The 17,423-nt window shown below is 41.4% G+C and overlaps 1 protein-coding gene across 15 annotated transcripts in view; it reads left to right on the top strand.

The window, feature by feature from the left end:
- The first annotated feature begins 1,431 nt into the window (after positions 1–1,431).
- Positions 1,432–17,423, top strand: part of LOC136433139 (MAP/microtubule affinity-regulating kinase 3-like) — a 37,807-nt gene continuing 21,815 nt past the window's right edge. For 9 of the 15 annotated variants that reach the window (XM_066425007.1, XM_066425009.1, XM_066425002.1 and 6 more), the window contains exons 1-3: positions 1,433–1,981; positions 2,135–2,287; positions 3,563–3,616. In XM_066425007.1, coding sequence (XP_066281104.1) covers positions 1,934–1,981; positions 2,135–2,287; positions 3,563–3,616 — 255 coding nt within the window. In that variant the 5' untranslated portion in view covers positions 1,433–1,933. Of the gene's footprint in view, positions 1,982–2,134; positions 2,288–3,562; positions 3,617–17,423 lie in introns of all 15 variants that reach the window. The other 6 variants (XM_066425000.1, XM_066424999.1, XM_066424996.1 and 3 more) reach the window with 2 other exon arrangements.

Below are 17,423 nucleotides of genomic sequence, written 5' to 3'. Positions count from 1 at the left end.
CTTTCTTCATCTTTCATCACCCCACTCCAACAAGGTGCCCAAGCATTAGAGGAGGCTGTACATGGGGGTTTCCAGAGAACAATAGATTTGAAAAGGATGGAGGGAACTGGTCCATGGACGGGCAGTAGGCCTAACTGTGAATTAAGTGAGTAAGCCAGGTAAAGTTCTTCAAGTAGGGTTTCTGGAGAAAACTGAGTGAAAACTGTACGGTACTGCCATAAACTGCATCCCAGACATGAACTTCTTACAACCGTCCAATTCTTCAGAACATTGCTACTTTGTAACCAACCTTGCATTAGCTGTCATGCAGCATTTTGTTGTTGACTTTGCAGACTTCAAAGGTCATTCTGGTCACAAGGGCTTTTTGGTACTTAACCTTTTAGTGTTAACACACACTTGATGGATGTCATCTTACACATGACTTTTGCATTTGTTACCCGGGAAATTAGAATACTAAAGATAAATGCTAACTGTTACTGTAATTCACTCGCCCTTTAACATTATTGAGCTGTATCCTTGCAAGCATATTGGACAAAATGATCAATGTCAGATATGTAACGTTAGTGAGCTGGTTTGCATGGCTTTATGACTCATGGCTTTATTGCTCTATTTCTCTGGGATTGAGGGTATCAGAATGCAGCATGCCTACATACTTTGGGAAATATCATATCTGAGACAAAAGTCATGAGCTAATTCACATCGACTTTTGCTGTCAATAGTACAAAATGTATCTGGAGTCACTCACGATACAACATCCCAAAGGCCCTTCGGGAGTACATGGTAGAAATTCTAATACCTCACCTATCGTTACTGGTACCTGAACCTCCTTGCATAACGGATATACATATAATCAGATAAAAATTAATGTTTCATGTACATGTATTTATTTATATATTAGAGTAGAGTAGAGCCTTTTGCCAGGTTGGGATTAATATAGAATTCCAATTTGGGACACTCTTCATTTGCTATTGATTAATTTAAAAAATGATATTTTAGAAGCTTGAATGAAACATGCCGAAAATTGGGCCTTTCGTAGAATCAAAGTGATAGAAATGTCGAACTCATTGCAGTAGTGGTTGATTCTAGAGCAACTTTGATGCAGTCCAGATTACAGTTACTTGCAAAGAAACAATTGTTGTTCCAATCTACATACAGACCCTTCAAAGGTTCGGTTGGTGCCCATGACGTCACCTCACCCAAACGCCCAATCAGAACGCGTCATTGGAAAGGAGTACAGAGTGCAGCCAAACGCAAAATGGCAATTTTATATACATTGATAATGTAATATTTCCTAAGATATGGATTATATTTTTGGATTTTGTCGTATTTTCAGCACCTTAAGTTCCCCCCTTACTGTGATAATTTATTTGTTGACCAGAAGTCGCCACAACGTTGTCTGCAGGGGGGTACAGGGCAGCGGTGCGGTTTGCACACGTCACGTTCGCCCTTGGCATGAACAAGAACAAGGAGGCCATCTTGGGCTGGGGTTGTCTCGATAACTCTCGTTAAATGTACAAATCCTCCGCAACTGAGGTTCCAGCAGAAAATCAAGGACAAACAGAGTGGAGAGGATCTATCTGTGTTGCTCATATGAGGACTTCTAACCCCGTGGACGTGCGGTGGATCTCAAAGATCTAGATTGAATATACCGTGCAGTTTACCGTTCAGGAGGCCAGGGAAGTCCGCCCGCCGTGGTGGCCCGTTGTGCTAGGCAAACGCTGTCAACCGGCCTCGTCTGATTATCGTGCCAATTGGTTCGAAAAGTTCGCCGTGGAATTCCTCGGAAGTGCACAAACTCGTCTGCAGACAAAGATATGTATCTTGGGTGGGGGATTCTGTAGTGATTGGCCAACTTTCCAGCGCCCCTCCACCCGTTGTTTTGCTATTTTTGTCAGAGTGAAACGAAGTCGATAGAAATTGTGCTGAATCCAAGATGTCTGGAGGAAGAGCACCATTGCCGACGGTAAACGAACAGGAAAACGTAAGTCCACCTCATTACTAACTTTGTTTCTTCCCATTTCATTGCGATCCTTTATTATGACGCTTTAAGTTTGTCGTCAGTACCTTGGTTGGTGAGTGGATTTTGTGTGAGGCAGAGTGGCAGGAAGCAGCCATGTTTATTTGCTGCCTACAGGGCGATGCTGACCCGCCGGAGAGCAGCAGGCAGCTCCACAGAAGCCGGAACGAGGAGCATCCTCACATCGGCAAGTACAGGCTGCTCAAGACCATAGGCAAGGGCAACTTCGCCAAAGTGAAGCTAGCCAGACATGTCCCCACAGGGAAAGAGGTGAGTGTCATACCCGCGATGTGTCTAACGGAAGTTCAGGGTCTCACAACGTGCCGGGCTGGACTGGGGTTGGTTTTGCCCTGGGGGCCCCCAGCCAGCCTGATAAAAAAACTGTTAAAATCCCCCCTCCCCCATAAAAAGTCATTATAGCACAACCATATATAGTATGTAAGAAGTACACAACAGAAGTGACTTCATTCTCATTGTGATAATATACATTTGAAAGGTTTTGTGAGAAGTGGTGAAGTGGGAAATGATGTAGTGAAGTGATGTGTGAAGTACTTGGCAGTGGGTCACACAGGACTCACCACCCATTCAGGTTCAACTATACCACTATCTCACTCAGCACTGGACATTTGTAGCCATGGCCAAATTTCGTCACTGACCAAAGAACAGAAACTTGACCCAAAGGGCACATATTTGGACAGCAAAGTTGAGATGATGAGGGGACCAGCATGAGGGCAATCAGATGTAGCAAATGCAGTAATGAGATGCTGAATGTGGTTTGGGTGCTAATTATATTGTGGGTCATCCCCTACACTCACACACTGACTCATGTTGGAGAAATGTGCAGGGGCGAAAATTATTGCAAACTTTGTGTCATTGATGATGTAATACCATGGTATCATTTCCAATGGCTTAGTAGATGAAGGTTTATGGCACATGGCTCATTATGTGGGTACTAAATCCTGCAACGTTGATTTGGAACAAATTGAAAATATATTGGAACAAGGACTGTTGGATATAGATCATAATATCCACAGACTGTAGTGGAAGGCTGTGCGCATGTATTTCGTTCATGTATTTTTGGTAGAGACAAGATGTCATTGCGGTCAGGAACAAAATGACATAACTCGGTGCTGTAGACATTGCCATGTCTATGCCACAGTTGTTTCTACAGTTTTGTATGTATAGTGCAGAGAAAAGTGATTGAATAAAGGCTAAGCTGAATTAATCTGCAAGACTGGGCACTACTGACCTTTGGTACTGAACAGCAATGAACTGTGCTGTTCATATCGACCCAGTACTGTGGCTCCGTGGCAAGTTATTCTTGAAAAAAAAAGAAACTTGACACAAATTGAGGCACAACTAAATTCCACTGATATCTAGAGAAGCTCACAACAATTTTACATCAACAGAAAGGCACATTTTTACAGAAATAAGGCCAGTTGATATTTAACTCCTAAGTAATGTTGAATTTCATGTATGAGTGTACAAAGGTGGGAGGAGAGAGTTGCCCAGACTGACCCCTGCCTTCTGTGTTTGTCGTTGCAGGTTGCAATCAAGATCATAGATAAGACACAGTTGAATCCTTCCAGCTTGCAAAAGGTGAGTGGCGCATGTCTACTTCAGTCAAGTAAATCAATACTGGCCCTCGTGATGTTCGTAGTTTATTTCTACATTTCGATGGTGCTGTGTGTTTTGTGTCCGGCATTACCAAGTACACCGGGGCTGGTTGTTGCACTACATTCAGGAACACCCAGTTTATTACTCAACACTTCATGATATAGACATAGCGGAAGCATTTTGTCCCCTTTATATCGTTGGGAGTGGCTGTGTGTATTCGAGTGTAGCGTACATTACAGTTGTCTGAAAATACGCACAATTTGGTGCTCAAAGATAGGAAGGACAATGAGTAAAGGTTGCTGAAGTTGTAATGATTAACAGGATTGATTAGCCAAATAAGTTGTGAGCACAGGTCTCACTTATTTGACTCAGGTGCATACTGTTTGTTAGTTCTTTCTTGTCGGAAGTCTAACATCTGTGGATTTGTGAGTTATGTTGGCAGGGAGAACGATGGCCTATGGTAATGAGCCATGGTAACCATTCCATCCTGCAAGGTCAGAATTCAGCAGTTGTGTTTGTCGGTGGAGCTCAAGTTTGACTCCCCTGTCAGGGTTAGGGACTGAGCAGTCAACAGTTTACCTTGGGGAACAATGGTTCACTTGTTACATTTCACCTTTTGTCTGGACATAAAGAGTAGCCAAACAGGGTCAGTTGTGCTTACACCACAGGAGTGAGGTGTCCAGTTTAGCTCATCGTACTCAAAGATTATTATTTTCGACCTGTTAAAGATTGTGCTGGACATGTTTACTGGATAGAGGTGAAACTGAAAACATGACAAACGGAAGTCTGTAGGTGTGGGGAAAACTACAGTATGAGTAATCATCAGACAAACAAGAAGGAAGCCCAGACGCAGGCCAGACCTTAGAACAATACCCTGCATTTTCCTTATAAGGAAGTGGGGTCCTGGCAGTGTCCAGTGCCTGATCTAGGTTTAACACAAGGCTGAATGAAGCCTGCTCCTTCCGCCCCAGCTACCCACTAATTTGTACCTCTGCAGATGTAATGACTTACTTTACACCAGGTACAAGTATTGATTAGTGGGTAGAAAGGGAATATTATGTAGGGACATGTCTACAGGCTCCAGAGTGACTGTGGTTGGGAGAGGGTATGCACTAAGCAGTTTACATAGTCCTACAATAACAAAAGGAACTCATAGGGGTCAGTAAACACAGTAGCCCACTGCCATAGTGTTCAGTCAGTTAATACTAGATAAATATTGGCAAGAGAATGTGGCTGCCAGGTGTACATCTCATAAGATAAGAGTATGTTTGGAACAGCGTCATAGTTGTACTCATTGTGAAGTTGATTTCCTGTTCTTATTAACGTTAGTCCCTGACTTACACATAAGCATCTATGCCACAAAAATAGTTACCAAGTTACAACCCGTACTTTGACATGATTTAGTGCAGCTTCCTGTACACAATTAGTACAAAATGGTGTTAGACAACCTGGTGCTTTTCCAGCTTGTCCAGTTAAACTATGTTTTACAGTATGAACATTAATGATATTTAACTCCAGATAAATTTGTCTTTACTAATTAGTATGATCTTCTATGGCAAGGAAGGAAAATATTAAATATTGTTTCTTCAAGTTATTTTGATTTGATCTGGTTATCAGGTCATCTTGAAGACATACATGTATAAAGATAGCATGCCTTACTGGTTATTGTCAGTTCTAGAAAACCATTTTACAAATTGGACAGATTTTAAGTTGTTGCTGGACTGTTGAACTTGAAAAGAGCTCTCTGAAACTTGCATTTTCACAAGGTAACCCAACTTGCTAGATAAAATCAAATACAGTCAAACCTGCCCAAGGCGACCACCCGGCGGACCGAGCAAAAACGGTCGCGATGGACAGGTGGTCGCCATGAAGAGGATTCCACTCACATGTTTCCAGGTCGAGGTTTTCAAATACAGTGTACTACGTAGATGGATGGAAAATTATGTGAATTTAGACAGCATGAGCCCTACCAGGTTCAATTTCTCATTGACAGAAAGAGGCTACAAAAATTACATTTTCCGTTACCATTGTAATAATTGTACACCGCTGCATCGTGTACACATTTTCGTAATAATTTTGACTACAAAACAATGGTTGCCTCGATGATCGCAGCACCATCCCGCATTCACACGTTAGATTAAATAGTACACACACACGCACATCATCATCGAAGTTTTAAGGCCTAAGACAAATCCCTAGAAAACACCTGCTGGCCCCAACCTTTTTTGGGGCGCCAACCGCTGGATAAAAGGGTCAAAAAGTTTTCGATCTGACAACTAAAGATGAAAACGGAACGGTGATTTCGTCGCGCCGCGCCGCCAAGCTCTATGCGACCGCATCAAAAGGTAAGTCAGTGTAGCAGAACGCCCAACGTCCAATAAAGGTTTGTGAGATTCATGGAAATAAAAAGAAAAAAAGAATATTAATTTTCGTCAATGACTAGAGTATTCGTAAATGTTCATACACAAAAGCATCGTGTTTAGAAAGGTCAGCGGTACGCCAAATCCGGGCCATGCCAAATCCAAGATGGCGTCGGGACCGAGGAACAACATTTCTCGCCCGGTGTTTTGCCCGCCGCGAAGTCATTTTTCGGCGGAATTTAGTAAGACACAGACACATTTTTGTTGAAAATACAAGATATAGATAGTAATTTCTGTGAAATCTGACTTTTTGACGCCATGCACTACGTATTCGTTTTGAAAATTGATTTTAAACTGAACTTGCTTGAGTTTGCGGTAAACAATAAGATTACGGTAGGCACAACAACATCACAAACATTTGTCTTTACAGTGTTTATAGGGGGAACGTTTTATTAAAACACTTCATGGAGGAATCGATGCTATAACATTACTATTCCATATATTTTTGTCCTTATTTTGTCCTTCAAAGTCTTGAAAACATTTCCGTGAAATCCGGCAGCAAAATGATCCGATGTCACCACACGCTTGAAAATGAGGCGGCCGCCATGGGCAGGGATTGTGCTCTGTGCGGTCCCAATTCGTGGCGGTCGCGGACGCGTTGGACAGGTGGTCGCCTTGGGCAGGCAGCTTAATGCTTGTGCCTATGGGGAAAATTTTCGGGACCGAGAAAAAGCGGTCGCCATGGCTAGGTGGTCGCGTTGAAAAGGTGGTCGCCTAGGCAGGTTTGACTGTAGTCCAAGAAGACTGCAACTTTACTTCAAATACCAGGCCATATCATCATTGCCCCTTTCTCTTGCACATGATCTTTCACTAATACCTGGCATGTAAGCCACTCAAGCAGGTGGTGCTAGAACTGGTACCGCACCATGGTGGGTAGGCTTAGCGTCATGTCCAGCCATTGGCCTGTCCCGTCAGCCACCCCTGGGTCTGGTATTCTGTCGTTAAACCACCTATCGAGTGTGAGGTACAACAAAGACCGCCAGGACAAGGCAAAGCGATGAGGTCACCAGTCCGAGTGTTATAAGAGCCTGCTCTTGTGAGCATGGATATGGTAGATTCTGCCTTGACTTGTTGACAGTAAGGGGAGGTAGTTGATCAATATCTACAGTTCAAATATCCAACCCTGAGTAATGTTACCTGGAGGTTGTAGCTGTGGTCTACTCTAGCCATACCTGCTTCTAGGTTTGAGGTTTCATATCTTGCACAGGTTTTGAAATGGGGAGGTTGTTCATTAGTTATATCTTTGAGCATCTATACACAGCTCAAGTGTTGGCTCAGTTTCTTACGCCATCAGATTTGGTTGGGCCATAGTCACCCTTTGAACCAGGCAGAAGATTGTGTGTGTGTGATATAATAGTTCAGTGACCTGATAGGTATGTTCAAAGTTCGGTGTTGGTTACTTGGAAAACAAGACATTGCTCTGAGAATGCAAAGCCCTCAAACAGAGCACGATTCCCAAAACAAAATTTCAACCATAAGTCTTCAAAATTCAGGCATGGCATTTGAGTTATCAGTTATCCTCTTTGCAAGCAAACTCGTGTTTCTATGTGCATATATCTGCATACACAAGTACACAAGAATTGATATAGAAGAACCATAATGGGGGGTTATGAATTTGTTATAACTTCTGTATCCTGAGGCCACATGATGTATTGTTTCAGTCCAGGTATGTATAAATCAGAAGTCTGATGGCCATGCAAAAGGAATGGAGTCAGACAGTTTTTCACCAAGAACGATCGGTGTTCCAGTAAATAAAAGTACAGTATGTGTGTCACAAAGGGGGGAAATAAGACAAGTATAAGAGTCCATGGGAAGAAGGGAGACCATCATAATATGCTGCCCTACTTATTACAGGGTAATTTAAGAAAATACAGCCTCCCCCCCTTTGTTTATCCTTACATCATTATGGATTCATATTGTACGACAATGTTGCGACCCCAACCTAAATATTTGGCAATATGATTGTTGATTCATAGCATACTTCTTGTAGAAAGTCTGGGAAATAACTATTTATTAGTCAGAGCACATGTACATGTTTATCTTATTTGCGTTCTCATGGTATCCTTTGGCTGTAGCTGCTGTGATTGGTCAGATTATATCTCATTTGCATTCTAGTGCAAAGTTCATGTAGCCAGTTGTAATCTTCGCAACATGTCAGATTTCAGACGTCTTCAAAACCATGGGTTGGTAATGAAGTTGCCAATATTTTCTACTGGAGATGATCTGGATTGAGGGACTGCCAATCAGAAGCCTACCTTTGTTGAGTAGACTGGTCGAAGAGCAAATAATGCAGATCAATGACCACATGTTAACATTGGGTGCACACATTGTTTGAACAGGATTATTCTTTCTTCCTCATTACAGTTTGATGTTGTGGGAATAAGACACAAATGACGGCTGGGAAATGAAGTATTGATCTACATCTGTACACTGTCCAGGGAAGCACTGGCATTGTATTGTTTAAACTGTCTACCTTCGTACCTGGCTGTGGCTTGGGATAACCACCTGCAACCTACAATTTGATTTTTCTAGATTGCAGGAAAAAATGTCCACGGCCTTGCAGACTTTTGGCAAAGGTCTTTACCCTCCCCAAATATAACAATACATACAGGCAAAACATCTATTTGTAATTTGTTAAATTATCAAATATAATAATCATTTTAACATTGGTAGAAATTGTATCAGAGAATGGTGTGGAAAAGATTAAGTCCATCACCATCAGACACTGACTGTTACAAGAAGATTTCGATATGTCTCTGCCCCCTGACTGTCCTTTGTGGTCTCCCCCATTATGCTGGTCTTTTCATGCAGGACTTGGTAATGATGTGGACTGGAAAAGGTCATCAGACTACCTGGGATCAGTCCTAAAGCTATCAGACAGATGGTGCACGTCTGGCAATAAACCTTCACCATCGTTAGGCCATACAGACATCATTTTATGGAGCACATCTGTGTGTAGGATGATTTCTGCCTGTTTCTTCTTCTCCCTATGAAACATCTTGACCAACAGACAGTGATCCGCAGTGAATCCTTCAGTTCTGTAACAAGTGTTGAAGTTGGCCCATTGTGTATCTCCTGCATAATCAAACATTGTTATTGTCATGAAGTGATGAAAGATGAGCACACACGTATTATGTGTCATCCCAAAATGAGCATAAGGTTTTTGTTGCATGCTCGTAGGATTTGGTTCATAGAATTGAGATAGTATAGCCTTATCAACTGACAAATACAAAGGGCCATCTGACGTTAAAGCTAGCTTATGGGTTCAGGCCCTAAATCTTAATTTTTTTAATGTTGAAGAGAAGGTCATAGGGTTATAGACAGGTAAAATATTTGTAGCTTTCCTCTGCTCTGGAGTTTTGTGATATAACTTAAAACATCTTTCAGCATTCAACAAAGAGACATGATCACAAACTGCATTATCAGGATTTGACATTTACTGGAAGATGTTTCTTAGTATGCATTTTCTACATAAAGCAGTGGGTTAGTCTAGGACACATTAAATATTCATAAGTACTCAACCCCCTGATTAATGGAGACAGCTGTAGCTGGACATGACTAGAAAGTAATGTCACAATGTGTCACGTGATGATTTTTTTCATACATAGCTCATACTCCTATCATATGTTGATTAGCCTAATATGATATAACAAGTAACCCTGGAGATTAGTCCACCATGTCTGAAAATGCAGAGAAGTTTCAGGGATATTTTTCAAAAAACAATATCAAACCTGTACTGACATAATGGCCTACTTACAACTCTCCCAAGAAGCCATCTCTGCTATCTCTTTACACAGGTGGTCAGGTCAGAGATAGGAGTATCCTGATAAAAAAAAGCGCTGCTGCTGTGTTGTACTGTATGGCCCCAAGGGCCTACTACATCAGGAAAAACTTATTTGGCCTAGGAAAGGATGCAGAGTTACTTCTGTACCCTACTGATGGATGTTGGGTCAGCGCTGGATTAAAACCCCATTCCTCAAGGGGAGATTATGTGTTCCTAGACGTCATAGCAGAGTGAACAGAAGTAGCCCTTGCATATTAATGGCATGTGTGACTTACACACTAATGTACAGGTTGCGCATCGTAAAGTTGAACCATACATTGACCATTCCTTATCAGAGTTGCCCAGTAACTATAATGTTGGCCTGGTGATTAAGCTGCAGACTTCTGAGGCATTGCTTTGTGCACTGTCTTAGCACTGCAGGCTGGCATGCTGAGATACTGTGGAAGAAAGCCTCTGTGCAATCTTACAATACTACAGAAGCCAACATATAAGGTCATTTTAGTCTTGATTTTTCGGAAGTCTTGACAGTTCCGGGCGTACTTTCAACATTTAGACTCTTGATTTATGTTCTTCTCTATCGCCCTTGCCGTTGGGATGACGTCTCATCCCATCTCCTGTATGATTCTTGGAGGGCTTTTGCTAATAACTTGGTGCCGGCGTGAGCTTTTGTCACACCAGCAGTGATTGACTCTTTGTCAGCGCCAGTAGTTCGTTCTAATCAGGCCCAGAAGATTACCTTTAACCACCAGAGGTGTAACAATATTACTTATTTCACAGTATTTCATTTTGCGTTATACATGACTTACAGCACATATTTCACTGTTCAGTCACCTTTCTGTGGAGCTGAGCGAAATTATCTTTTCACATTTCCTGTCGGTACATCTGTCTGGCAACAGCAATAGAATTCCTTGTTTCTTGGAGTTAGAATATACACTTGATAACCAGCAATGCACATCGTCACTCATAGTTTTCTTAGATCCTCCTTGTGCCCCAAAAAACTTAATCAAACTTAAAGAAAACAAAAAAAATCTGGTCCTACATAATGATGATATAACTTAATGTAAATACTGTACCATATTTTTAGGATCCGGCAGATTACACAAATTTGCATGATTAGTCAGGATTTTTTTCTAGCCTGTTGTGTATGCATTATTTATGAGTTAAAAGTGCTATTATGGCACACATCTGAATTATAGAAGGTTATTAGGCCAATTCAAGTGTTTCTTAGCATAAGGTGACATGACCTGTATAAACGATACTGTGAACTAGATCTTGTGTCAATGTTGTATCAAACTTGTAGGTAGTGCTCATATCCCATATCAAATCAGTAGTGACATGTGGGAATTTATTATTAATAATTATGTTAGACAAACAAACACAATTTTTCTTTTGTTCTATGTCATCACACCATATTTGAAATTAGATGTGGTGGCATATGAATTTAGCCCAAATATATCTGTTAGAGCATTAAATATGAATTCTATAACACTAGATGACAAAGCATCCATCAAGAGAACTCAGCCAAGGAGAAGAGCGATGAGATACATTTATCCTCATAATTTTGCATGGCATGTTTTAATTGTATCTGCTAGCAGTGTGTGTCACCAATTCATCATGTAGCACGGCTCAAAATACCTTCTGGCAACCTGCAATTTGCAGAAAGAAATGTTAGAGTGCAGGTAAATTTTTAGACTTGTCATTTTTCACTGAATCAGCATACAAATTTGAAGGTGGTTATTATAAATCACAATTCCAAATATAACTGAAGAATTTTCTAGAAAGTAATGTTTACCTGGCAGAAAGGTGTAATGAAAACAATAATTCCTTATTTCCATTGAATATAGGAGAGCTTTTGTAGATCTAGGATTAAAGTTAATGTGCATTGACCCACAAACAAACAAACAGACATACATCTATGTAGATAATTGACTGTGCAGTGACATGGACCCTGTAAATTGGACACTGCAACTACTAAATATATGATGAAAATTACCCAAAAATAGAACTAAAGCCTCAGGAAACTGACAGACTAATTGTGATGTATCTTCAGCATGATAGAAATAAGATGATGTTCATTGAATCAGCATCTTGTCTTCACAGAAGTGAATTTTGTAAGCAAAGTATGGTAACAAGGTTGTCAGTGGAACAAACAACCCAAGGCCCCAAAGACTGGTTTATTCACTTGCAGCCCTAGGGCTGACTGTATTCATGAATAATCTGAGGTGAAGTAGGAAGAAATACCAGTGCCCTTGACTTATAATTCGAAAAACATAGTTCTATAGAACATAAATATCTTTAGCAATATATGTGTCTTGATATGAAATGTGGACTGGTTAGATGTATTCTATTTTCATAGAAAGGCTGGCATTTTAGCTAATTTTGCTGCTTTATGGTGGTGGTGTGGTGAGGAATAATGGGGATGATATCAGACAGAGCTTTTCTCTGGAGCGGTAGAATTGATCCAGCTATCAACAAGCACGACTTGTACCGAGAAACGTCCTGAAATTTGTGATGAGGTTTTGGGAGGTTCATAAAAACACATAAAGGTACATAAAAAAGATGGAAATGGTATTTTAGCCTTGGCCCGGTCAATCAACAGGGTGACCCTGTGATTTGACCTATGACCACCAGGTTGACCTTTCGGCAGGGAGTCTTGTGGTTTGTGCAATGAAAAGGGAGTGGCTGGATGGAGGTTTTATGTATGTGTTACATCTGGAGTTTCCTTGTTACTTTACAAAGTAAGGTAGCAAAAATGCATAGAATTAACCACACCACTATGATTATGAATATGAGAAGAAATTGCAAATGCACTGCATTTTCAGTACATTCTGATGCTGATTATATCTAAACATCCATTTCCAATATTTAGTCAGAAGAAAGGAAGGACATAATCTATGGTGCTATCAAATTCTAGGTTACTTATCCTTAAAGGATTACTGACACCATATATTGAAGTCTTTCCGTGTCAAGTGGGAGTCAAATGTCTGATTGGTTTATCACAGATGTGATATCAGGTTAGGTTTACCATAAAAGGAGCTGTGATGATGGGGGACATTTGTATGCTGGTCACGGTCGCCCCATGGTTTGGTCAGAACTATGGATGGATATACCTGGGTTATGTGGAAATGGCCAGTTTGTGAAATACATCACGTCGATTGTAGTGATGGAAATATACTTCTCCCATCTCTTGGGGAAATCAAATTTTCTTTGAGGCAGATGTAAAATAAGGCCCATGTGAGCAACTCAAGTTTTCCTCAAATTTGGAACTTTCGAATTTGTTAGGAAAAGGTTTTATTTTGTTTGTCATAGTTGTCACAGCTGTGTCAGGAAACGTCTGTACAAAGTGCAAGACTTCCAGGGAAGCTATGGTGAATGAGTGAGGCTTGAATGTCATGGGCAATTCTCATTACTGGGAGTGCTGATAGATATTCAGCTGGCGCAACAAGTCCTACTTTTGGCATAGGTACAGATTTGGTGTTCCTAGATGGTCTCCAGGCAGGGTGGGCTGCAGACAGGTTATGGTGTGTGATTCTCCTTAGGAAGCTGTTTTCTTGTCTGTGTACAGATGTGAGGCTCAAGGCTATACTGAACAGAAAAGAAAACTTCGCTGAAGGCCTTGTCAGACCTTGTGGGACAACTGTGGAAAATTAACTTTTTGACTTCCATTGATGTATGGAGAACCCTCCCCGTCATATTATGAAGACTTCATACATGTCTTCTGCTGTTCAACAAAATGACTGTGAAAGCAGTTGTAATGTTTATTTTCCCCCAAGTCATGCTTACCTCCCTTGCTTTGCCCCCAAAGTCAACAGGAGCTGTGTTTTCACTCATGACCAGCGCTTACTTTTCAAGGCATAGCCAATACCACAGTTCCAGGCTGTCTGCACCACTGAACAAATGCTAGGTGAACTTCTTGTGCCTTTTGTCTCCCAAGGGACTGTGCTCGCAGGGACGTGCAAATGTTATACTTTGTAATAAGTCACTAGGAAGGAAGCAACATTGCACGGAACCGCAGTTGTTCAGTATTGAACTTGCTCGACTTGCGCTTATCACAAGCAACACTTGTTGTTGCCTACTGTCTTAAAGGTCACTGGAGACAGTGACATGTGTGTAGAGACATGTTGTGACATGTTCCCTGGGGACACCTGACTTCAACCTTGAACATCATACAATGCTGCACTGTTCTATGTCAGTACTGATTACCATGGATATTGATTTGAAACCGGGGAGTTTAACATTTTTTTGCTTCATATACCTGACCCCATAACCAATCCACATTTGTAACAGCCCAAGAAGGTTTCTAAATTGGAAGTTTCTTTTCTTGAACAAAAAATTTGTTCTAGAATGTAGCATTTGTTTATCCCGTTTCTGTGGACGGTTAACAAAAGAATAAAACTAATCTTAGGCTAGAAACAACAGGAATACATTAGCTATACAGAACCCTGTGGAAATGCTTGTTGTCTTGAAAAAGTGAGATGAATGTTCCACTATTGCTGTTAACTGCTGATTGTACATTTGGGAGAAATAAAAGGAAAGTATCCAATATTCCTTGGCCCAGAAGAGATGCCTCCATCCAAGACATGTCAGAGGTTAATGTTCCATATAAGGAGGAGTGTACACAGTGTGATGGGCGGCGCCCCTGGATGCACACAGGTAGACATGTTACTAAGCAGTGTATGGGTGGGATGGATTCGAACAATGAAAGCAAAAATGTCATGACTGAGCCTGGGAACAAGTTTGGCTACCCCCCAGCACCCCCCCCCCACAGTCTTTGGTCTTCATCAGTTTTTTGACAGTTTATAGAAAATCTACTCTTGCTGCTTTTACCATTGTCATTTGGCCAACAAAAATGAAATGAAGATTTTGCCCTAGTAGTGTTGCAGTGACAACCTGTAAGCCACTGTAGACAAGTACACCATGCATATTGTGTGTTTGTACCTATTAGATATACTGCAATCTTTGAGATGAAAGGTATTGCAAAAAGCTTTCATGCCATTGTAAGGATACTGTTCAAAAGGATAATAAGGAAATAAAGCTTGTATCTGTTCATGGCTGTAATTTTCCCAGTGGAAGCAGGAATTTTTACATAGCCATGCATGCCATGTCTGCCAACCTGGGTAATCAACAGCATTAGAACTGATCACTGACTTCACATGCAATATTCCTATTATCAGGCTACCAAATGGGATTTCAATCGTTACAGTTACAATGCAAGAAGAAATGTAATCATGGTTGTTTTCACATGATTGCGGTGTGGGATCTTTCATCTCCATCCATTTTCTGTATCGAGAGATCGAGAAATAGGAATAGAAATTTGTGATCCTGCCCTGCCTTAGTCAAAGCTATAACTTACTGTTTCCTAACCAATGTTAAGACAGGAAACCCCTTTTTGTATTCATGGCGGCATCAAGTTTATATGATTTGTACCTTGGAATTTATTTAATGATGAGTTATGAAGAGCATTGCGACAGAGAGATTGGCTGACTTCACAGAGACGAGACCAAACAGCAACTAATAGAAAGTATATTGATCAGTGGATGGGCATTGCTGAATAATTGATGTTGCTGTACAGCTCCTCTGGGCGGGGATGCTCCATCATGATTATGGGCAAGACGACTCCCTGCCTTGTGTTCCCGAAACTGATGCAAAAGTTTTTGGAAGAATTATCCTTGCCAATGAGTTTAGGCAATGCCAATGTTATCCTTAGGAAAGATACCATGAATGGATTTGTATGATTTTTAGGAAGGGTAGGAGTGAGTGGATATTCGGACAGATGCATAGTTGATAAGTCCACCAGAAGGCCAATGTAATGAAATTGCTTGTTTCTTGATAAGATGATGTAACAATCCAGGATGATGAATTCTGAGATCTAAGCTTCAGCACTAAGCTGAATACAAAGTTAAAAGTCTGTCAAATTTCCAAATTTACAGTGTTACATGTCCTTGCTTTAGACATGAGGTAGAAAGCCCAGCCTGTGAGCAGAGGATGAGAGCAGTGATAGGATCAGGGCTACTCTATCACGAGGAAGCAGCTTCTGCCGCGATCCCTGTGATACGCATGTCCTCTGTGTGTGTATAACATGGTCGGAAACTTGCCGGGTAGTGGTACAATTTAAACCTGAGCAAAAGGTTGCTGTGCAAGCTGTTTTGAAGACTATTTGCTCCTCTACTTATATGACGGCATCACACTCTGAAGTGTCATTGCCTGTGCGAACCCTTGATGACATGTTGAAAATGTTCAGTGTCCAGTCATTCAGCAAGGGCATTGCTGTGGTATCCTATAGTCACGAGGTCAATCAATAGAGTGTTTCACAGGAGGTATATACTGGGCTTAGAGCCTTAGACTTCCCCTGGGTGATTCAATCTGGGTAGTTTGTGTGCGTATCCTCAGATTAGTGCTGCTAGACCTAAACTATGGCATCCACTCGGATATGTCATATTCCAGGGTTGACCTGATTTTTCGCTGGCAGAAGGATTCGTCAAATGTATTTTAGGGATTTAAGTCATGTGGGGAGCTCTGGTCTGCAACCAGTAACTGCTCTGCCCAGAGGAATCTGTGGTCAAGTCAGCAATTAGAATCAGTCTAAAAGACACATGACAATGTCTCCACCCTGACAACTTTAGCCACAGGCTTTTGTCTTCCCTCAGGTTTCTGTCCCACCCAAATTTTCTACAGAAAAAACCTATCTCAATTTTCTACAGAAAAACCTATCTCAGCACCCATTTTTGGTCTCCCAGCAAGGGGTCTACTGCACATGGCATTGCTGGTCCCTGTTATGTCCACCAACAGTCATCTACAAGCAGATGTTGGGACGGTAGATCATTAAATTTTCTTTGGACGATCTAGCACCTTTCTATTCGGTAGAATTCAGAGGGTGCTTGTAAGAAGAATAAGGCAGTTAGAAAATGTTACTAGCTTCCCTCACAACATCTGCTTGGAAATCACACCAAAAGTGCTAGCAGCATATTAAATGCTGGAGGACAGGAACAGGTGATGGGTTCATGTAACAAATGTTCTTCTTGGCACTTCCTGCCCCCAAATCCGGGTGGCCAGGGCACAGGATATAAGGGAGGTCCAGAACTTTGACTTATGCCAAGATGAGACAAATGCACATGTGCTTATATCAGTATCTGTAGCATATAAATTGTTTGTGCCATATGGTGTAGCACACTGGTTTTGTATTGAAGCTAAGAAAGGCACTGATAGGTTGTATTAAAATATTTGCCTTGAAAGGGAAGAGGAAAGACATCTATTGTGTTAGGCTAAGATATACAGTCAAACCTGTATTAGCGGTCACCTTTGCATAGCGGCCAACTGCCCATAGTGGTCACTTTTTGTCGGTCCCTTGGATTTTTCCCATTGACATAAGCATTAAGAATTAGGCTATAGCGGCCACCTGTCCAACGCGGTCGCGGCCAGACGATTTTCAGTCCCGCGAGTACAGTAACACTGTCGGTAACGGTCACGGCGCGCCGGTAGAAGCCGCATCGCCACCGCACGCCGTGTTCAAAATCTTCATTTTTTCACGCAGTTATCAAATTATGTGGACTCAACAGGATAGGATGATAATAAAGAAATCCAGAAT

The sequence above is a fragment of the Branchiostoma lanceolatum genome, chromosome 4 (genome assembly GCF_035083965.1).
Source record: "Branchiostoma lanceolatum isolate klBraLanc5 chromosome 4, klBraLanc5.hap2, whole genome shotgun sequence".
Taxonomy (NCBI): domain Eukaryota; kingdom Metazoa; phylum Chordata; class Leptocardii; order Amphioxiformes; family Branchiostomatidae; genus Branchiostoma; species Branchiostoma lanceolatum.
This window is presented reverse-complemented; position numbering and strand designations above follow the sequence as displayed.